Source organism: Sylvia atricapilla, chromosome Z, assembly GCF_009819655.1.
Source record: "Sylvia atricapilla isolate bSylAtr1 chromosome Z, bSylAtr1.pri, whole genome shotgun sequence".
Taxonomy (NCBI): Eukaryota; Metazoa; Chordata; class Aves; order Passeriformes; family Sylviidae; genus Sylvia; species Sylvia atricapilla.
The window spans coordinates 55720808-55743879 of record NC_089174.1 but is presented as its reverse complement, the minus strand read 5'-3'; the positions used below and the strand labels follow the sequence as shown (position 1 = coordinate 55743879).

The following is a 23072-nucleotide window of genomic DNA, read 5'->3' as shown; positions in this document are numbered from 1 at the left end:
AAACAAGAAAAAGAGCTCTTTGGGACATCATGGAGCTTTTCTCAAACAGTCCATCAAGGTTAGGAGTAATGTATTTGAGAACTTCAGTAAGGATGGCTGGGAGGATGTGAGTGAAAGCAGGTATGGATCTCATTAACTTAGCCCTGTAGAGGGGACACTGTGCATATGTAAAGCACTGGCAAATGAAGATTGAATTTCAACTACTGTTGATTTGGTATTCAAAAAAAATACTGTCAGATCCTTTGAAATATCTTGGGAGGTCTTGTTCTGAGCTTATTGACTGAAATTTGCATGCGAAATTAGCCACAACTGCATGAGTATTTGAATAGGTGCCAGGAAACCCAAAAGAAGGCAATGCTTGATTTCTTCCAGTGATGCTATTTTCATGCAGTCATGAGGCTTGAAATTGACAGTTTGGCAGGTTGATTTAATTTGCTGGCCTTTTGCATATTCACCACTGACAGCTAAGGATTCCCAGGCAAGCCTAGTAAGTCGGTTTAGTTATCTTGTGACATGCCGACCCGGGAGGAGAAACATTTTTTCCCCTTAATTTAGTTAGATAAATTTTGAATGACCCACTTCAGCTTGCAAGCAGATGTCTACAAGCTGTTTAACATCCTTTAAATTAAGAACCATCCACTCTAATTATTTCATGTATGTTTTATGCAGTCATTGTACTAACTTTAATTGAATGATGGTTAAAAATTAGTTCTTTAAAGGTGATAGTTGCCACATACAATCCCATTCATGAATCAGAAAGCTCTCAGAAAATTCCACTGGCAAATGTCATATAAACAATGAGAATTTTTGCTTCTCCTTATTACGTCCCCATGTACTTGAGGAGGCAGCAGTAAGCCGCTAGGTAAATGGTTCACACACCTTGTCTTCCAGGACTTTGTTCAAAGAGACAGGCCAAGAAATTTCTCAAGCCTGTATGCATCCAAAATACAGGGAACGTGGGAAAAGAGTAAAGAAAATGGAATTGTCTTCATAGGCTTTTTATGGCTGTATGTGTCATATGGAGCAAATCAACAGTGGCAAATGAAGCCATTCTACTATTTCTTCCCATGCAAAATAGGGAGCTCCTGGCTGCAGTATCTTGAGGGAGAAAACAAATTATGAACCCTGTAATTTGTCCATTGTTATCATTAATGTAAAGGTTGTTTGTTTTTATGTATAATTAAATATTGCTGGTCTGATTTTAATAGAAAACATACATGCTTGCACATATGGAAACGTGTATGCATGTTGTAAGTAATACTTAATTTGCTATGTTGTTCTATTTAAGAAAAAATTGAGCACACACATTGTCATTCCACTTTAAGTTGGAAATGAAAAGTAATTGCACGGCTTCACTTGTGGCTAGCCATAAATACTACTTTTAATAATTGTACAAATGTTGGTATGGGAATTCTTGTTGTAAAATGTTTTTGAAAGTGAAATTTCAAGGTATCATTCTCAACAAATTAGGGAAATATCTTCATTTAGTTTCCTCTTCTGCTTATTAATAAATACCACTCTTTGTTACTAGTAGCTGGGTTTGAGTTTCTAAATGCAAGCCTTGCATTTTTTAAATAGAACATTCCTTGAAGCACGTGAGGGAAATGTGTATGTAGTTAGAAATATCTCTATGGCTATACAACAGCCCCATTAAACCACTGCATTGATTTCTGTTCTCATCAGTCAGTAAGACATACCAATGTGTCAGAACAGGTTTTGAAAATTATAAACATGTTTATGTGTGTACTCTCCTCATCAGTTTTAGACCTTTTCTCTGGTTAAGTAACTGCATCTCTAAACCATTGATTTTTATGATGGTATAACTTAATTTGAACTTAGTTATGCTCTTTTAAATACCATGGTTTTAAAAGTAACAAATCAAACTAGCCTTCTGTCAAGGGATTCCTTCACAAATCTGCTCACACAAAAGATGATAAACATCTGCTGATGTTATAAAAAAGGATAAATCCAAGACTTCATGTTTTAAAGTGGATTTCCCTGAAAGCAAATGATAATATGGCTAAAGGCAGTGAGAAACTGGAAGTTAGGAGGGCATTGAGTGCAATTCTAAGGAAAAATTGTAAGAAGATCTAAAGTTTCAGATTAGTTTGTCTGCATGACACAAATCTTAGTGAAAGCATTAACAGGTTTACAGAATTTAAGAACATTCCTAAGGGGTGCTAAATAGAGCTTCCCCTGAAGTGTGTTTTCTGAGTTTGTCTCAGTCAACCCTACAAATAAAGTTCAGTTGAAACATGTTATTAAGTATTGTGCATTAACTTGTTATATTATAAAATGTGAAAATGAAGGAAGGTATAAGTTTAGTAGTTTATGAGCCATTCACAAACTAGAAGTACAATTAAGTATTTAACTTATGTGGATTGTCACAAAAGTTAACTTAAGAAGCAGCTGAAGTCTCAGGCCTCTGCATTTGTCGAGTGAGATTGCATTTGGCAGAGTAGAACTTGATAAAATAATTTCAGAGATAGATTTTTACTTTATTGTATTTGTAAAGTGTGTTAAATTAGTCAGCTTATTGTTTGCATTTTATATTATTTTCTTTCTTGCATGAGTTTATTTCTATGTACTTATGCATTGATTCTGGAACATTTAATATTTAGCTTAAATTTTGGTGGGATTTTCTTGTTTGTTTTGGTTGTTTTCCTGCATGTGCTGCTTTAGTGACTCTGAAATACCAACTTCTGAAAGTTTGGAAACAGTGTTTATGAAGACATTGCAAAATATTTATCCACTGTCAGACAGAAGTAAACAAAAAGGAAAAAAACTCTATTTAGAAGTCCAAAATGACCAATATAGTAAAAAAGTATGTAATAGAACTTACTTTGTTCTCCTGGGTGGAGTTTTGGAGTTTAATATTAGCACTGCTGTCCCCTCTTAATTAATTTGACTCTCAATGAAGAAGTGAAAGCCTAATGTTCCAGATATTCAGTGGGTAGATTCATTATATTTTAGAGTGTTTTCTGAGCAGTAAGTCTGCTGCCATGGATTGACCCTGTCTAGATGCCAGGCATCCATGAAAGCCTCTTCTTCACTCCCCTCCTCAGCTGGACAGGGGAGAGAAAATATAGTGAAGCCTTCATGGGCCGAGATAGGGATAAAAAGAGATCACTCATCAAATTCTGCCATGGGCAAAACAAACTTGAATTAGACATATAAATGTAATTTTTTACTAACAAAATCAGAGGAGGATAATGAGAGAAGAAGACCTTAAAAACAGTTTCCCTTACCCCTCCCTCCTTTCCAGTTCAACCTTCTCCCCCACAGCAGCCCACCAAGACAGTGAATGGGAGTTATGGTCTGTTCATCACATGTTGTTTCTCCCACTGCTCAGGAAGGGGACTCCTTCCCCTGCTCCAGCATGGGGTCCCTCCCACAGGAGAGACTTCTCCATGAAATTCTCCAGTGTGTGTCCATCCCATGGGCAGCAGGCCTCCACAAACTGCTGCAAGGTGACTCACTCTTCCATGGGCTGCAATCCTCCAAGGACAGGCTGCTCCAGCGTAGGTCCCCCTTGGGACCACAAGTCCTACCAGGAAATCTGTGCCAGTGTGGGCTCCTCACTCCCCAGGTCTGCAGGTCCCTGCCAGGAGCCTGCTCCAGCACAGGCTTCCCACGGGGGTCACAGCCTCATCTCAGCCATGCACCTGCTCTGGACTGGGTCTCTTCCATAGGCTTCAGGTGGATCTCTTCATCCCTGTGATCCTCCATGGGCTGCAGCTGCTTCACCATGGTCTGCACCATGGGGTGCAGAGGAATCTCAGCTCCAGCAGCTGGAGCACCTCCTGTCCCACCTTCTGCACTGACCTTGGTGTCTGCAGAGCTGTTCCTCTCATATATTCTCTCTCTGCTCTTCTCTCACTACAGTTACATCTACACAATAACTTTTTCCCTTCTTAATTATGTTATCACAGATATGCTGTCATTTCTAATTGGTCCAGTCTTGGCTAATGGTGGGTCTGTTTTTCAGCTGGCTGGCATTGACTTTGCTGGACATGGAAGAAGCTTCTGGGAACTTTGCACAGAAGCCAGCCCTGTAGCTCCCCCACTACCAAAACGTAGCCATATAAACTAAATATATCTGTAGAAGTATTTGGACAAGAATGTAAAAGATTATTTAAAAACATAAAGCTGCTGTAAGGTAGTGGTGCTGTCTCAAAGTCCAGACAAAGAATGCCACAGACTTCCCATTAAACTTTCTCTGTCAGATGCATCGTACAGAAGAGGCTGACCTAAACCATAACAGGGAGACAGTTTCACCAACACCTCTCTCTCCCTCTCTTCTAGCCAAATGGTATGCTGACTAATCAAGCATAAATGTCTCTCGGTTTGTTTGTTGTGCACTGGACAAGTTGCTCCATCTTAGAAAGATACTTTTGACTCTCTCTGTATCCAGGAGGTTCTATCTTGAGAAAAGTATGCTTTTAGCCACTTCTTAGCCTATTTACATTCATTGTCTGGGATTTGAACTGCTTGTCTCATTACTAACATCTATATGCTGTTTTCTCACAGAAGAGAGCCAGCTGGTTCTGTCCCAGGTCTTTAGAGGCTCCATACAATCTGTAACAGATGACTCATTCTTGGACTTTTTAACAGTGTCTAATCCATTTTCCCTCCTGTGTTTGTCCAAATAAATCACTTCATGGAATTTTAAACATAAGCAGATATTTTTATTTCTTAGTTTAAGAAACAGAATACTGAAACACTGGACAACTTGCTGCTTTCAGATAGCTAGTTTGAAATTCAGTGTTTCGAATGGTGATAGGATATTTAAAAAAAAAAAAAGAGTTTTCTTATTTCCAAAATTTTAAAGCAAATGCAAACTTTCTTGTCTTGTTACATATTCTTGATTGTGTTATTTCATCAATACTTTTTCTCTCAAATAAACTGAACAAAGGGAAGGTTCTTATCCATTTATCTGTTGGTAACAATATGTAATATGAATATGTGCACATGATATATAGGAAAATGTGACAAGAGCGTGCTACTTCTGCTAATCTCCTGCTACTCCTGAGTGAGGACATAAAAGGCAGGGAATCCAGGAGACCCAGTCTGCTATTGGTTGGTAGTATAGCCCGGCCACTACTGTTTCTGTATGGCCTGTATTACGTTTACTCTCTGTTCCTATTGGAGAAGATAGATACATTCTGAGAGACATTTGTAACAGACTGGTGCAACTGAAGCAGACTCAGGAAGTGTCCAGAGACCCCTAAACAGTTAAATATGCTTCAGCAGAACTTATCTATTGTAGGAAAAGGATTTGAAAACGTGGTTTGTGAGTGTTGAAGAAAGTATTGCACAAATGTTCACCATTAACAGTTGGGAACACCAGTTTTAACAGAATTCTTGAATCTATCCAGAGGATTTAAGGGCCCTTACTGCTGGGTCATGGTGTTCTCATACGAATGGAGGCTAAAGAAATCTCCAAACTCTTGAGCTGTGCAAGGGATTGGAGATGAGACTGTTTATGATACAAGGACTTGGTCAGTTTTTCCTCACCTGCTCGGAATATATAATACCCTGTGCAGTAGCAGCAAAGTTACTGGAACTCTCTTACAACTCACTCATTTATTTTTTTTTGCTTTTGCTTTTGCTTAGAGTGGAGATCGCCATCTTTTTGCTGCAGACATGGATTGTTTGCTCATCATCTGCTGAGAGCTCAGTTCTTGTTCTTTCAAATTGTGTGTTGATTGTACTCATCTAGAATTTGTTGCCAAGTTGTCCTGCAATGTCAGTAGTTTGTTCAGTGCAATTAGTAGAGAATGTGTTGGTCTTTTGAATTTGCTATTTTAGATACGAGTGTTTCCAGAAATATGTTGCATGATATTGCTATCATATGCAGTATATTGCATGACATAGAAATTGCTACCTGAAGACTTAAAAATTTGATGAAACGTTGCAGTATTCCTGATCAAATGTGTTTAAATATACATTGGGCATTTAATACCTAGTTTATTACCCAGTACAAACCTACTGATATGCTGATGCAAGATTTATTTGTTTGAATTTGTCTGTGTAGTTTCAGATATTTAGCTTATTATTTTAAGGTTAAATTCTCATATAATAAATGACTGTCAAGCAGTATCTTTTCACACAATTCAGTAAGTTTTTCCTAAATTCACGTAGTGAATCTACTGACTGAAATGAGGTTTTTCATTATCTTTTATTCATGTTTGCCTCTTGTAGCCAACATAGAAACAAATTAAATGTATTTTGGTTTAGTCCTTTAAAAAAACCCAGCCTGTGAACAAGACACTGAGGCCTTTATTTCTGATAATCTTGATCAGAAATTCGAGACACCTGTAACTTCTAAGTCCTTGTTGATTTTGCACTGTTAGCACTTCAGAAAAAGCACAACATGGAGTGTTTATAGGTTGACTGTTTTATATGTTGTATGTTTTTAAGGTCAGCTGTTAATTTACCAGCTTACTTACTGAGAAATATTTCTGAGATTGCAAGAGTGTTTTGAAGGGCCAAAACAAAATCATAAACCATATTATTTATTATGATTTTTTTCCATGTAGTAACATGCCATTTTATATTCAGTGAACAGAGCAAAAGGCAGAAATATCACTGTTCAAAAACCAGGCTACTCTGTTACTCTACTACAGGAAAAAATTAAGTCACTGCAGAGCAGACAGCTGTTTTACAAAGTAAAAATAGGACAGCAGTGGCTTCCATTAAGAATGTTAAAGAAAGGAATGAAAAATTAACAAATCAGCTACATTTGGCTGATCAGAGACTTCAAGTTAATAAACTGACCATAGAGGTCAAGTACTTTTCATTGTAACGTCTTGCAATGTTTACCTTAATTCTACTGCAATTCTATGAAATTTTGATAACATTAATTCTTGTGTTTTAATTTATTATAGTCAAAATTATGAAACATTATATATTACCATGCTTTGTGTGGGCCATTAATTATGTACAAATGATATTGAGACTAGTGTATCAACAAAATTAATTTATCCTTTTGAGAATAGTGGTCCTCATGCTGATATTTTACGTGTATTCAAATGAGTTAGATAAGTTTCACTTTTAGCCTGCGATCTGCAAACCTTCCTAAGAATCTGCTGAGTCCAGAACTAGTACCTATTCCTCTGTGAAGAGGAACACCCTAAAACAACTGGAGTTTCCTTCCAAAGGGGGCTCAGACCAATTCCACAGCTATTTAATCTCAACTTTCTCTGTTAAAGTGAAAAGACAAAAAAGTTTATGGAAATAGAAACTAGTAAAGTATTTAGTTAGCAGCTCAAGGACAAAAAATTTCTTCTCTGCTTCAGTCTTCATTCCTACTTAATCCTTTTCCATGCTATTACTCCTTTCTGGTTTTCCCCATTGTCATGTATATATGTATTTTGTGTTAATCTATATGCAGCTCCTCAGCTGGAATTCTTTTCTGTTCATACTGTAGTGATTGGCCTGCCCTTTATAGAGCTGAATCAACAAACACTTATGCAGTAATTGTCTCCTGTTGGTCACACACACATCCTGCTTCCAGAATTATAGTTCTACAACAGATGGACTTGCTGGAAGGAGGCAGACATTAAAAAAGAAATCAAATCCCCTCCTTCTCAAACTTCTCTGTGTTTTTGTCTTTGCACAGAAGGCAGAAGCAGTATCAGGAGCAGAACTTTTCACTTTCTTAGGACTAGGGAACTGCTAATTTCTAGAGGAGGGAAAACTTCATTTCTGTTACTCATTTTGCATAACTATATATGTGTAATGAATTGTTTAAAAAGCATTTCCAAGGTCATTGGAACCAGTGAAGAAAGATCTGGATATCTTGCAAACAGTATCATAACATAAAGTTTCATAATATAAACTTCACAGGGAACTATAGGTGTAATTTAGCTAAAATGTTCTGATTTCTCGTACATCTTCATGATTTGCCTTCCTAGAAGACTAGTCCTTAGGTGTCCATAGAAGAGCAATATGAGAAATAAAATAGAAAATGCCGTTAACAGGAAACTTGTTAAAAAAAAAAATAAAGGGGTGGGGGGAACAAAATTTATGTGACAGTAAAAGCTGCTGTAATGGAAAAAACTGACTAAAATAAAAATAGTATGTCTTTAAAACCAAACTGGTTTTCTATCCCCTAGTTTACCTGGAAGGTTTTAACAAAAGTGGTCACTGGTCTATTTAAAGGGTGGTGCATTCTAAGCGAAAATAAATAAAGGATGTTTCAGGTACTCAAGGAAAAAATCTTTATTAGGCATGCACATTTTTTTCCTTCTCAGCAAACAATTCAAATTCCCTTTCTTACAACTAATTACTCTTCAGGTGCCATACTGGTGCTACCAAGTGGGAAATTTAAAGCAGAGGCTTGGGCTAGTTGCCAAGTGAAAATTAAGGAGGTGAAGAACCTACACAGTCACTGCAGGGTACACTCATGTTTTAGAGAGAGAACCCTGATTCATACAGATCTAATAGTTCTAAAGCATACAGTTGTGTAGGGGACTTGTATGGGGTTTTTTTTTTTTGTAAGAAATACTATCTAGAAATGTAGTTTTAAAATACTGCAAGGGAATTAATGTTTGTTAAAGTTTTTTGTTAATACTTTTATTACTTCAGATTTTAGAATTTTCTTGAGAGGTAGAAGGTAAAAAACAAGCAGTAAAACCATGGAAAAATAACAGTTTGACACAATCTCTGGATTTGGAGAAAATCTTAAATACTTCCAGAGTGGCAAAATTACTAATATCCAGAAATAAGCATCTCTGGTTAACTGGCATAACCATAATATTCTGAGTCAACTTACATTAATAGTGAACTTTTGGTCCTAGGTTAAGGTAAGTTTAGCAGTCTAGCAACTGTGAACATTAACATCATGGCTTGAACAAGGTGCCATTTTGCCTGGATTTATCTGAGAAAATAAGTCCTTCCGCAGACAAGGACAGATGTTTGTGCAGTTGGTCCTTCGTTACAGTCCCCAGAGACTCTAGAAGATTGACTCTAGATTTAAGATATAAATATTCCAGATGTTCATTTTGAGACAGAGTTTACAGTTCATGCAACCTAAGGTCTGTCTAGCATCTGTTGATTTTCAGAATATATACATGTATGGTTTTGTGTATTTTTCTTGAAAATGCACACAGACATCTATGTAGGAGTATATTCCTCTGCTTGTAACAGTTCAGAATTCTGGATTTAAATTCTGGTTTTGTTTGGCCTTATAAATGTTTTGCAGTAATGTAGATATCTGGCTTTGTCTCGTTTCTGCAAAAGCAATTCCTTGCATATTTTTAAAAATGGCTCTGAAGTGACTGCACCTGTGAGAATCAACACTCATTCCCTAACGATTCACATTAACACTGAGTCAAGACCATCTGCAAAGAAGTACATTAGTTACATTTTTTTATTGGTATAGAGAAATCACAGCTGGAGCAGATACCTAATGTGGAAGTGATGGTATTTATTATTTTCTTAGTTTCTAAGAAAAGCATTTAAAAGAAATTGTAAAAATTCAGGATCTTTTTTCTAAGGTTTAGTGTTTCCCTTTACTCATTTCTATCACTGAGTGCTTGTAAGAAAAGTGTATTTATTGCATACAACACAGTAATCATAATTAGTTTTATGAAATGTCATTCTTGTGGCAAAAATCTAGACAATATATTAAATAAGAAATTGAAATCATAAGCAGTTTAAGTCACTAGTGCTTCTCTTATTCACGTCTAGGCTGTTCAGAGGTACACTGCTCAGATGTACCATACTTTTGCATCTACAGTTCTCCAGTGTTTCTTCAGTGATATCACGGGAAAGCTGCATTTCTTCACGAAATACTGTGGGCAGTTGCAAAGTGCCTGCATAAGTTTACTTCAGCAGGGAACTTGAATCGCAGAATAAGAACAAGTCAATCAGTCAAATGCTGACACATTGGATATTGTGAAGGTTTAAGTAGTTTTTTTTTCAGATTCCTTCCTGCAGATTTATCACTATACTTTTGCTGAATTGGGAAGAAGCTTTTTATTTTTTTAGAGGCATATTTTAAATCTGACCCAGACTACGCTTCGTTTCTGATGGCATTTTAAATATATCTCCAAACTTTATTTTAGCTATTTGATTTTCACTTTTCTTTGATTTTTAAGGGAACTCTTTCCCTCTGAGCTCATAGTTTGTTTATCTAGTAGATTATCTCAAGCATAGAAAGGTATGAGCATGAAAAGCAGAAAAGTAAAGTGCTAAAGAAAGCTTTTTATTCTTTAAAGGTTGTGGCTTTTTTACGTGTTCTCTTGGTTTTATTTATTGCCTCAGTGTATCCAAGGGCAGGCCAGAATTCAGTGTTGCATCTGCAAAACCTGCATCACACAGCTTCACTCCTCTTATGGTATCCAAATATAAGTAAATCAGCCAATTTAGTATTCGGTTGCTCTGAAACAAACTGATAATTTTAGATACATTGGAAATTATTGACTGAACTACTATTTTATGCAAAGATCTCAGTTTTCATGAAGGATTTTTCACTCTTAAAGATATATTATCACTGTTAATATAACAATTATATATATATATATATATTTCTGTTTGTGTGTGGAGGCCAGCACACCTCGTAAACCAGAATAGAGAATGCTACCTTGGTGGGACATTGCCTAGGTCAGACAAGTCTCTTCACGTCAGGGTGAGAAAAAGGAGCTTCCTCACAGAGCTCTTTGACTGTTATACAAATGTACTCCAGTTCCCCAGCTGGCCCACTGGCCTTTCTTCTCCCTTATATGTGCCTTCACTAGAATGTTCTCCCTTCCAAGAGGCCTCATTGGTCTGCGTTTGGTGCAATCCTCCACCCCTGTTCTGCCCGTTTCCCTATTGGGTCTCCTCATTTCTTACCCTGCCTCTGCACCACTTTGTCCCTCACCCACTGGGCCCTGTTCTCAACTCTGCCTCTACTGCCCCATATATAAACCCTGGTCCCTCACATGTGCCCTGTTTCGTCCCTGGGCCCTGCATGTGCACTTGGATTAAACCCTCTCCGTGGAATTCTAAGCAAAGACTCTTTAGTGCCAAATGGATTACAGCTGATGGTGTGTGTGTAAGTGTATGTGCCTGTGCCCCCAAGTGACTCCGGAGTCAGAGACTCTTCCTGGAAGTTACAGCACTCCTTCTACCTCCACCTGCTGCAACATTTGTGGTTTCCTTAAAGTAAATTTCAGGAATCAGTTTGAAATTAGAAACTGAATGCTATACATATCCTGCAGTAGCTAAAAGTGCTTTTGAAATTTCCTCACTTTTTGTTCATTCCACCAAATGTATAATTACTTGGACAGATTTTGTGGGCTTTCTAGATAAATATCATCCAGTTAGAAATGATTGTAAACCCATCCAGTTATTTGCTGTCAAAACACTTTTATAAATGTCCTGGTTGTATATGTTTGAAATCTCTTACATGGATGTACTGCAGAGCATTTGTGTATTTTTATTAAGTTCATGAAGGAGATTCTGCATTCAGTGTCACCTTGTCTAAGTTGAGTGTTGGTTTTACTTCTTTGGTAGCATAAAAAGGTATTTCTCATTGTGTACAATAGATAGATAATTTAGATAATAGATAATTTTAATGATATCTACAGAAGATCTGAATGATAAAATTCTATTAAAAGTTTTAGAAGGATTGAAATTTGGAAGACTTTAAGCATAATTATTAATTTATACAAATAAACTTTGCAGAAAGTTGCTGCTACATCAGTAGCATATGCAGGAATTCTGACTTTCATGTATATAAGTAGTAAAGTATAAGAAAAGATACTGATAATGACCACATATTTTAATATATTAAAAATAATCTGATAAGAATTCAAATTGCCTCCGCTTGGTTAAACAATGGTCCTTACCATTATTGCAGGGCAAAGTTAAGTCTGGAACCTCTTGTATCTGTCTTAAAAATAAGAACTGTGTATACATCATAAATAACACTTTTAGCAAACTTGATTCAAAATCATTTCTACAGCTGTCCACATTTTGCACAGATTTTAATGGAATCACCAGTGAACTCTCTGAAGCTGATTATGAATAGTCTGTTCCCAAAAACATTAAGGGAATCATGATTCCTCTTCTCTTCTTTAGAAGCATATAGATGATCTAGTCCTAACTACTTTTAATAAGAGTAGTTTAGATTCATTTACAGGAACTGTAATCTTTGGGTCCAAAAGAAGTAAACAAGGTTTCTCAAAAATACTTTGAAATGAAACCAGCAAATTTTCTATTCTACTTTTTCTTAAAATGCAACAAAGTGGAAAGGTAAACCAGAAGGGATAAAGCTATGTTAAACGAGGATATACCAGGATATACTGCTGACCTTTCCAGAGTTTGCAAATGCAATCTAAGATATCAGAGGTTTGCCTAATAGTTGAACTAAACTATGTATCAGCATGAGACCGATGTTTTCTCAAAATTTGATTGAGAAATTCTGATTTTTACCTCTGACATCACACTGCTTTTACCCTTGTTTATATGTGTCTTGAAATTACCTCTTTGCAGGCACAGTGTATACTTAAAAGCTCAAAACACACTCCTAGTCTATGTGTTCTCAAGAGAAAGACTCGGTGTTCCAGACCTGAGCAGAAACATTATCTGAAGGCAGGAAAAATTGTCTGAAATGTACTTCAAAACTCAGTTTTTTGGAATTTAATTTTAATTTCTGGGCCCTACTTGTAATTTGGAAGGTTTTGAATTGACAATATTGAGAATAATAGATTCTGCTTTGTTGTAGTTTTATTAAAGCTTGGCTAAACCTAATAAATCGAAAATCAGGGTATGCAGTCACATTTATAAAGGCTGGGAACAACGACAGAAAATTCTCTATGTCCTCTGAGGCTAGAATTCACCTTTTTCATGTCCTACTCCAAAATTCTACCTGGAATGAAGAAGTCAGCTAGTCAAATATGTTTGCTCAAACAGTATGGTTACTAAATGAGGAAATCTGCAATACTGCCTCTGACCACTGACTCAGTATGGCTCCTTAAGTTGATTTGGAAATAAAATAGGGAATAGCCAAGGGTAAACATGAAATTAACTTAACTTTTAAAATGCATCTGCACCAGATTTTTTAAATTATTTTGATACTTTGCTGCATCAAATCAGCATCCTGAAGTCAGTTTTGTTAACAGCTCTATATGTAAAATATATTTTGCACAAAACTGTGCTGTCATTATGAAACAAAAAAAAGCTAATACTTTTTACAATTTATATTGATATTTGAAGAAAAATTGGAATAGACCTATCGCATCATTGATGAACAGAATTTAAAGTACCTTACATGTAGGAAATGAGTCTCATTCATAAATTAAAAAGAGCAGTTGGCATGAACTAGGACTACTGGACTTATGCTCCTGTCAAAATGAAATAACAGAAATATGTAAATTCTAGAAAAATATACTATGAATAAAAAATTGTTAAAACTAAATGAAGTTCAGAGAATGTGCTTAAAATCAGTACAATTTATATTGCTGTATCTTACAGAAATACTAAAAAGCATTCTTCTGTATTAGAAGAAAGAACTTGTATCAAAAGAATTAGCATGTTACTGTAATGTTCCAAAACAGAGGTTGTATGCATGTACATAAGTGTAGCTAATATAAATTTATTCAGTAGCTTTATATAGTTATAGACAGACATTTAGATATGACATACTTGTATATATATTCAAATAAAATCCAGACAATAGCCCGTAATTTTTATGTTATTAATTTCATGTGATACGAGCTTTTTTTATTCACCTTCTCTGTGTTTTGAGCAAACTTTCCTTTGCATGGGGTCTTATCTTACTATTGGAAAAAATACCATGGACCGAAACAGAACTCAATTTGCATTTTTTTCCTTTAAAAAAAATCCCAAATAAGATACAAATTGAGACCTGGAAAAGCTCAACACATGCTATCAGAATAGGAATTCCTTTTGTGTTCACAGTAATGTTTTTTATTGAATTCACTGTGATATGCTCATTAATTGAAGTTAAGCGTAAAGCTACACTGGATTCTTGAACCTTCTCTACTATGTAGAGTTTTATGGGTAATACATGGTTTTGTCAGAGGATATTTATTCACCATTAAATCTTACACAAAGAAGGTCATTGATTTGGGAATAATTATTAATATGTTTCCAAGAAATTGCATTTCAGATCTGGCAGAATAGATTTTCTAGGAGATCATCACAGAAAACCAGTTTGCATTGCAATTGGACCAGTACTTTTAGGTTTGTTCACCAGAGTAGTCCATGAGTTATTCAGTAGCAGTACCTACTGCTATTGACTATGGAAGTGATTTTACTAAACCCTTTATGCATGTGCTAATTTCCACTGAGTTCAAGAAAATTTCAAGACATCCTACTTATTGTGGTAAAATTAGGTTTTTATATTGCATATAGATCTCTCTATAGTGAAGCTTTCCTTTTTGTTTTCAACTTTTGGAGAAGGAGCAACAACAGGGGATGTAGCTGCAAATTTTTGTTAATATTCTCTGATTTAGTATTCTGATAGACTGTGAAATAATGTGCAAGAAATAGCTGCTTTGGGTTTCCATCAGCCATGTATCCTCCCTTGGAAGCTCCAGTTTTTTTCCCTGGTTCTTGTGATGGATTTTTTACCTAACAGTCACTCTTTTGTCTCTTTCCCAGCCTAGATAAATGTTTTCCCAATCATGTTCTTAGGAAAAGTTTTCAAGACTCATGAGAAATTGGGGAGATAATTTTGTATTGTGAACATTAAGTGAGTCGATTCTTCTGCACTCTCCCAATTGACACTTCTATATTAGTTCTCCTTTCCTTTGCTCCTGTCCTTATCTGTTAAACAATTTTTTCTCAGTGTGAAGATACAGAACATAAGATTGGTGGAGGAGAGTGTTTAGCATGGTTAGCAAGGTACATACATGGACTAGGAGAATTGGTAAAACACAGTTCTTTATTTGAGGAGTTGGATGAGTATAGGATTACAAAAATAACTGTGACTTGAAAGTATCAGAAGTTTTATAAGCACATTCACTCATTTTTGTTGTGTACCTCTGCACAACAGTCATTCCTTATTGAAATGTAAATATTAAATAAAATTTCAAAAATTGTCTTCTGCATACTTGGTTTTATGTAGTATTTGGATTGGAGCTAAGCATTGCTACATGGAACACAATGGAGACACCGTGTCTTAATTCATGCCTTAAGGTTATATTTGTGCATATAAGTGGCACTAAATAATTTTCACTAACTCAGAATATCACATACCATGAAATTAGTTTTTCAGTTGATCCCTCACATGAATGATAACATGGGTTTTTTTAGCAGGATAATGGTTTGCACCTTACATATTTACTTTATATGGATATACTGTGAAATAATTTACCATCTTTTTGCTTTTTGTTTTAGAAGTAAAGTCTTTCAATCATTTTTTAAAAATTAGTGGCAACATAAAAAATCCAAGCCAGTGCAATAGGATATCTTCAGTCATTGACAAGTACTCTTAAGCTTTCTATCATCCACCAGAGTCTGATTGAAGAGTATGGATTGTTATGATCTCACAGTGTTTTTAATGAGCAAATCATTACATCATAATGAAAACCAATACAATGCTCTGGTCTCACATTGAGTGAGGCTGAATGGCTGTCTCCTGGGAACCAGGAACTCTAAAGAAAAATGACAGTCCTAGGGGTAATGCTGAGTGTGAGCTCCCACTGCCATTTAAATAATACAGTCCTCATCTGTATAAATATCTAAGGAAAAGAAATCTTGTAGAGTTCTCAGTCTAGTAAAGGAAGTTTAAAAAAATAGCAGAGAGAGAAACATACCAGATATGAGAGCTGTAATTTTTATCTGACTGTAATTCAGTATTGTCAGTTGGAGTCAGACTACTGTAGTGATATTGGCGAACTAATCTAAAAAGGAAGAATTGGAGAGAAATCAGCTGCTTGTGGTTAGATGTGGGCAGATTCTTTGTTAAAGGAACGAAAAAATTGTAGGGTGCATGAAAAATAACAGAAAGAGAGTATTTATTTGATGGCATGTGTTTAATTAATGCAAAGTTTGAACCAGAAGGTAAATTCTCAACTTCAGGAGCACTATTTGCTTATGTGACGCAACGATAGAAGAAGTGGGTTTACATCATAGAGCTCAGCTGGGCAACAGTATTTTTTAAATTAATGCTAAAATTATTTTAGTGCTTCAGAAAAGAGATGTAAACAGGGATGATAAATTTAAGATAAGTCAAACCACTTGTTTTTAAGGATCTACCTGAAGTTAAGCAGGAGCTTTCAAACATCAGGTTTTAAGGAAGAGAAATTTTGGGGCAGAAGAAGAAGCCATCACCACTGAAGATGTATGTATATAAAATCATGGCACAGGGAAGATGGCTGTCGAAATGAAGGAAGTAACCCAAAGGAAATGCCAGTTCCATGGTGTGCAGCAGCAGCATTTAAAGATCATTAGGCTTAAGCAGAAAATATGCAGAGAAGGAAAAATGGATTTTGTGTGTTATGTACACAGAATTTAGGATTAAGTTAGTCCTGTAAAACCCCTTATGTTGCTGATTGCAGAGCTGAAAGAAAATTAAAGCTATCTGATTTAGGTAGTATGTAAGCTCGTAAAGTAAAATACAGAAAAGAAAAGAAAAATTATGATTTTTTAAAAAATATTTACTTCACATTTTGCCAAGAGGATTAAGTGTAAGAAAATATGTTTTTAATGACGTAGTCATGACATTTTTAAGGAAAAAGCTTTTCATTTTAATCGGGGACATAAAGTTTTTTTCTTTTTTCCTTTCCTATTTTTGAGTTAAAATCTTGATAAACTACTCCAGCTGAGATGTTTTGATAAAGATTTGGCTTCAAAACATAAAAATACTTTCCAAAGTATTGTTTGCAGTTTAAACTTCAGCAGAAAAAAAAAAAAAACACAACAACAACAAAAAAACAAAATAAACAAAAAAAAAAAAAAAAAAAAAACAACACCCCAAAAACCCCCCAAAAACTAAATTTCCCATGAGAGAAATGAGGGAGAGGCTAAAAATCTACAGGTGCTGCATTTATTTGAAAATGTTACAATCTCTGTCACCATAAGACTAAGTTGGATACAAGGAAGTCTAAGTGGTAGGAGTCATAAATTCCTGTTGCTACTTTAGGAAGCCTATATTGAGGACTGAAACTACAAGTAGGATATGATGATTGACATTCTTAAGACTGCTATTTTGAGTAGTTACTCTGAAGAAGATGAAAGAATATTTTCAAATGAACATAATTTTGATCAGAAGGCATTATATATAGCTTAGTGTGTATTTTATTTCAGCCTGCTGTCATAGATACTACTGTGAACAGTTCAAAATTTTATTCAGAATTCCTTTTATTTTATTCAGAATTCCTCCAAAGACTGTGAATATTGGATTTTCTTGTGTTTTTTATATTTGTCAGGCAATCATAAAAGTTCAGTTTAATTTCTGTTGTTCAGCTGCTGCTTTGTGTTATTTGTGGCACTCTTCATATATAGGAGTTAAAAACTTCTTTATATATACAAAGACCTATTTTCCTATTCACATATACTCAACTGTGTGTCTCTAGACTTGTCTTTACACTAGCAGCTTTTGTAGTAGACATCGTGTGTACAGTATTCATTTTATATATATCAGATCCTCAAGGGCCATGGCTTTTGCCAGATGAAGCACTTTTGATTTTGAGGCTGATGAAACACAGTGCTATTATTGATCTGTGCATGACACAGCCAGTCTCTCTGCTGGCAGAGTGTAGCAACATTTATCCAGGAATTTGTGAAATGTCACACGGATCATGTTCGTAAGGTAAACTGTGCAAAATCCAGGATTCAAGCTGAGAATCCATGAGGAATTGGACGTGACTCTTATTCCTTCATCCTATCTTCTAGGCCAGCCAAGTGGTGTTTGTTAAAACGATGTCTGTGTTTTGTATTAGGTGTGAAGAAAGTATGGTTATCACTAGGAATACCCTGTACAGTGTAGTCATACTGCTGATTTTCTCAGTTTTTTAAGTCACCTGGGAGAATGAGATTTTTGGTCAGTGAAAGTGATCTAAGCATTGCCAGTGTATAATTTTTTTCTTTGTAACAAGTGGATGATTCTTGTACAGCTGCAAGCAGGAAACTCTACTTAGATTTTCTAAAGAAATTTAACTTTTCTTACTTTATTTTACAGGTAGAGATGTGTGGCAATTCATGTTTGTCAGTAAGATCTCATTAAGTAATAGTGATCGGAAAGGTTGTGTGACGGTCTCTACAGGTAAAACTGTCATAATATTGATAATTATGGTGGGTTTTTTTCTTTATGAATACAATTGACAATGGCTGCACATTTTTGCTAGTATCATAAGCAGGGCATTTAAAAAATACTGCAAAGTAAGGTATGTAACAAAACCCCAAATTTCCATGTAATATTCCTTTTCTAGACATCTTTATAGATGGTGCTTCAGTTTAAAAAATTGTTTTCAGGTATAAAAAATAAACAAAAAGCTGAAGTTCTTGATTTGCATTTTTTCTTTCTAAAGCAGTTATAATAGTAACAATTTTAAATTTAACCGTGAAGAAAAAGAAATTATATTTGCTAACATTTTTTCAATTATAAATATTAAAATATTTTTTAAATTCATCTTGTATTTAATTTAAAAATCAGTTCTTAGTTAAAGTAAGAAGAAAGATGTTTAGTTGAATGAAAATTCTGACTTAGGCTATCTTGAATTTTTTTTCCAAAGCTAGCAAGGATTTTCTTTTATTTTTCAAAAATAATTTCTGTGGTTTGAATGCCAAGGGACAAAATCAAGATTTAGTTGAAATAGCACTTGTGAATGACCACAGAAGTGTTCTTGGTATCTAATTTTTGTATGTTTTTCCAACACTTGTACATAAGCACTAAACCTAGATGGGAGAAGTTGTTGTTGTTGATCATGAAAAAAATACAGGCATATATGATGCCTTAATTTTTAATGTTATACCTCTCTTTGCAAGATTACCACGTGTGAAATCCACCATAAGGTAAAACTCAGTAAATTGTGGGAAAATTCAAAATAGTTGGTTTTTGGATTGGGTTGTGGCTTTTTTGTTTGCTTGGGGTTTTGTTTTGGTTTGTGGGATTTATTTTGTCTTGTAGGTATGTGTGTTGATTTTGCAAAGACCCACAGGCTCAACAAATACCAGTGTGTGTTTCTTAGGAACAGAAAGATGGTACTTCATAGCATAAGGGCCACCAGCTTGTCAAACTATCTGCTCTTCAAGCAGAACTATTGCTAGCTTGTCAGGCACTTGCTTTTTTTTTTTTTTTTTTTTTTTTTTTTTTTTTTTTTTTTTTTTTTTTTTTTTTCTTCCTTCCCCCAGAGAATTTCACAGAGGACATTTCTTTGTGTACTTAGCAATGTCAAGGTACTCTGTGTAATATTGTATCTTGGTTTGGCACCACACACAAAACACATATTTAGAGAAAGGAACAAGAATTTTAGTGAGGTTTGAACATAACAGCAATGAGGAAAGGTTGAAGGTCTGTAACTGATGAAACCTACAAAATAATAACAGATTAATGGTGAAGACTGAAGGATTGTAATACCCACCTTTCTATGGATAAAAAGGTATTTAAAATTAGTGGTTAGTTTGTCTGTCCATATCATTTAAAGAGAATGGATTCAATTTTTCAAGAAGGATCACTTACATATAATGCACATTTTCTCTCTGAGGACACTGAAGATGGCTGCCAGGAGAATCTTCTCTGCATTTAAACCAAAATTTCAGTAATAATTTCCTTATAGTGTTAGGTACATGTGCTATGTTTAATGTATTCTTGGCATCTTAATGTATTATTTCTTATTTAGCAATTGATTTTTTTTGTCCTCATTCTCAAATGGAAGGTCTTTTTTTTTAAAGATAGCTAGCACAGGAAAGATACCTTAATAGAGAAGAGTTCTCACAATGGATATAGAAACTAGTCCGTGAAAACTCTTACTCCTTGGACTCCAAGTCCTCTATTTGCACCATTTTATTACTCTTTGGTTTCTAGTAAGATTTATCAGTGGTCAGGAACAGGGACCATAACAGCTCCTATGTCTTGTCCTTCAAGAACAAGAGTTCTTTTGAACTCCTCTGGATTTCAGAAGAAGAATCTTCACTTTCACGATTTCCACCCTTTATAGGTCTGCAAAGCACCAGTTTCCTGTTTGACCCCCATTATTTCACCTGTTACCCAGTGAGATTTCTTTGTCTAGATTATATCGTGCAAAAGGAATTGGCATTTTTGTTAGAGCTTGCATCTTACTCCAATTTTCTCATTCCCACAATCCCCTATTTAAGCTGATGTGTTCAAAGTTAATGCTGGTGCTCTGTTGCCTTGGCTACTCCCTTGCACTGCAGGAAGAAACTTCGAAACATCTATAACCAAGAGTACAAGCTATCCTTAGCACTTTACCAAGAATGATGCATAAACCCTCTTAAAGTTTTTTTTTTGTTGGCTGTTTTTTGTTGGTTGTTATTTTTTTGTTTGTTTTTTTGTTTTTGTTTGTTTGTTGGTTTGGTTTGGTTTTGGTGTTTTTGTTTTTGTTTTTGGTAGGTTTTTGGTGTGGTGTTTGAGGTTTTTTTGTTGTTTTGGTTTGGGTTGGGTTTTTTTTTGAGAGGGTGGGGGTTTTTTTACTTTTAAAGGAATGGGAGTCAAGAACTAAGACATCTTCTACAACAATAAAAAAAGAAAGTGTTACAACTAAAACACTTCTGAGACAAGAGAACTGCACCTGCACCTTTTTTAAAATATATATATATATATACAGCTTTTCCTTTTCGGGATCATTTTAATTATTCTCTGTCTTAGGCTCCTCATTGTTGCAGGGAATGAGTGCTAACTCCTGGGGTTCTATGGAATATCTACCAAAGTCAGACGCTCTTACTGTCCTTGTAATCCAAGGGAAGAATTTTTTAGTTTTGACAAGGTGCTGGTTTGCCTGAAGTGCTTGAACCTCATGGACTTCGTAACTGCTAGAGGAGGTAGAAGAATATTTATGTTTTCTTACTAATGTTTTGCATGGTCTGATCTGCTCTTCTAAGGTTTATTTGGGAACTAACGAGGTAGTCATGGACTGTTCCCATGGCTTGTATCATGCTTAGGTTTACTTTGCATTCTACTCTTGACACCTAATGTGCCAAGACTTTCAGTTCCTTTCTCAGCACTGTCACTGTGTGACCAGCCATAGCCACAGCACATCTCACAAGATCCACCGATACTGGGAGAGCATCTAGTCTTTGGTGACTGAACGGTGCACACAGTGTTCTCTTTATTTTTTAATTGAAATGTCTTCCTGTCATCTTTGGGGTATTGTGTACACAAAGTGGGTGATTTTATCTATACTCTGGTCTTGGTAAAACCAGCAGAAGAGAATGAGAGAACTACTCAGCAGCTGTAGGTCTCATTCCAGCTGGGATTTAGAACTGCCGTGTTGTCCTCGAACTGTTCATGTATGTGAAAATAATAAATTGCTCAAGTGGGTCATAATATTGATGATAATTGTGATAAAGAGAAAGTATATTTCACTTTATATATTAGTCTGAAAACATGGCTTTTTCTTGTTATGACCTCTTCAGATATTAAATAGGTATATAAATAGTATATAAATAATATAGTAATATAATGAGTATTTTACCCTAAATTGTTCATTTATGCCTGTAATTTTAGCAAAGGTTCTTATGATAACATAAATTATAAATTAAAAATAAGACTGTGGGGGTTCATTTACAAGAATCCAGGGATGAATTACCAATTTAATTTATATCAAGTACATTTTAGTGGTAATTTTTAAATGCAGTTTATTATTTTGAAAAAATATTTCTCTCTTTGCATCCTCCAAACGATGTCTGTCATCAGCTTTCTCATACCTCTCATAAGTGGCTAGCAATATCTTTGTTTTCTTTTATAGAAATTTAAATAATGAATAAATATTTGTATAATATCACCTTTATGTGATTAGAAAAATTCCTTCTAGATATGTAACAGTTTTTCCCTGCAATTCTTTGTTGTTTATGTTTCTCATTCCCTATGAGAGTATAGAACTTTTCCACTACCTAAGTTTGTTAATACAGTTTATATTTAAAATGTTTTGCTTTTACACAGCTGTCTGCAAAAAACAGATGAGAAGACCTTCTGAGAACATTTTTTCTACCTCTATAAATATCTGAAGTAGCTAAAAATGAGATACTGAAATAATTGAACAAAATTAAGCATAGAGCTATCTTTATGAATTTTGTTCCTTGAATATTGCAACCAATTTCTGAGAACACCTATAGCCTACATACATTTTAGTAATTTTTATTTTGAAATAATTGCATCACTTCCTCAAAGGAGGTTGGAAGGGACTTTAACAGTTGAAAATCTGAAATTTGATCCAAAGAAAATAATATATAGAGAGTAATATGGGAGCTGGAACAGCTTTCCCTGCAAGCACAGATTTCCTGCCCACTTACTTTAGAAATGCAGAAATATTTCAGTAGAAAATGATTCACTCTCTAAAATGCATGGAAATGAGGAGAGGTTAAATTAATATTTCACCATTCTTTCAGTTATTTTGTTTCTTCTTTTTGTTACATGTTCCCTTAAAAATACCTTGAGTTTCTAAAGACATAAAGCTGTATGCTTTGGAACTAAGTGGATAAATCAAAAGAAAGTTTAAACACCATCTTTAAAATGGCATTTTCATTTTGGTTTCTCTCTATTTTATGTGAGTTATACGGAAAACAGATGGAAGCATTATTAATTTTTTCCCCCAATGAGTTTTAGTGCAGCATATTTGTATGTGTTATCTGAAACATATGAATACTTAGTATTGCTGCTGTTAAATTTGTAATGAGTTGTAGGGATTGGGAAATTCCCTGTCTGGCTCTCATGCAAGCAGTTCATTTGCAGGGCTTAGATGTGTTAAGATTAAGCAGGGGGAATATGGCAAGCACTATCCCTGACCCTAGATGAAAAATTCAAATTTCAAGCTTTATGAGTTTGCCCCAACTCTCATGTTTGGAGGAAATCTGATGATAAATACTGTGTAGTCCTAGAAAAAAAAAATGCAGTGAAACCTGGTCCTAACTACAAAAGATCGCATGGATATCAT

The 23072-nt window shown here is 35.1% G+C and overlaps 1 protein-coding gene across 1 annotated transcript in view; it reads left to right on the top strand.

The window, feature by feature from the left end:
• CNTLN (centlein) overlaps positions 1 to 23072 on the top strand; it is a 168571-nt gene that overhangs the window by 104980 nt on the left and 40519 nt on the right. Inside the window, 5 exon segments of the mRNA XM_066338871.1 lie at positions 3 to 120; positions 2683 to 2824; positions 3989 to 4076; positions 6565 to 6648; positions 6651 to 6787. Coding sequence (XP_066194968.1) covers positions 3 to 120; positions 2683 to 2824; positions 3989 to 4076; positions 6565 to 6648; positions 6651 to 6787 — 569 coding nt within the window.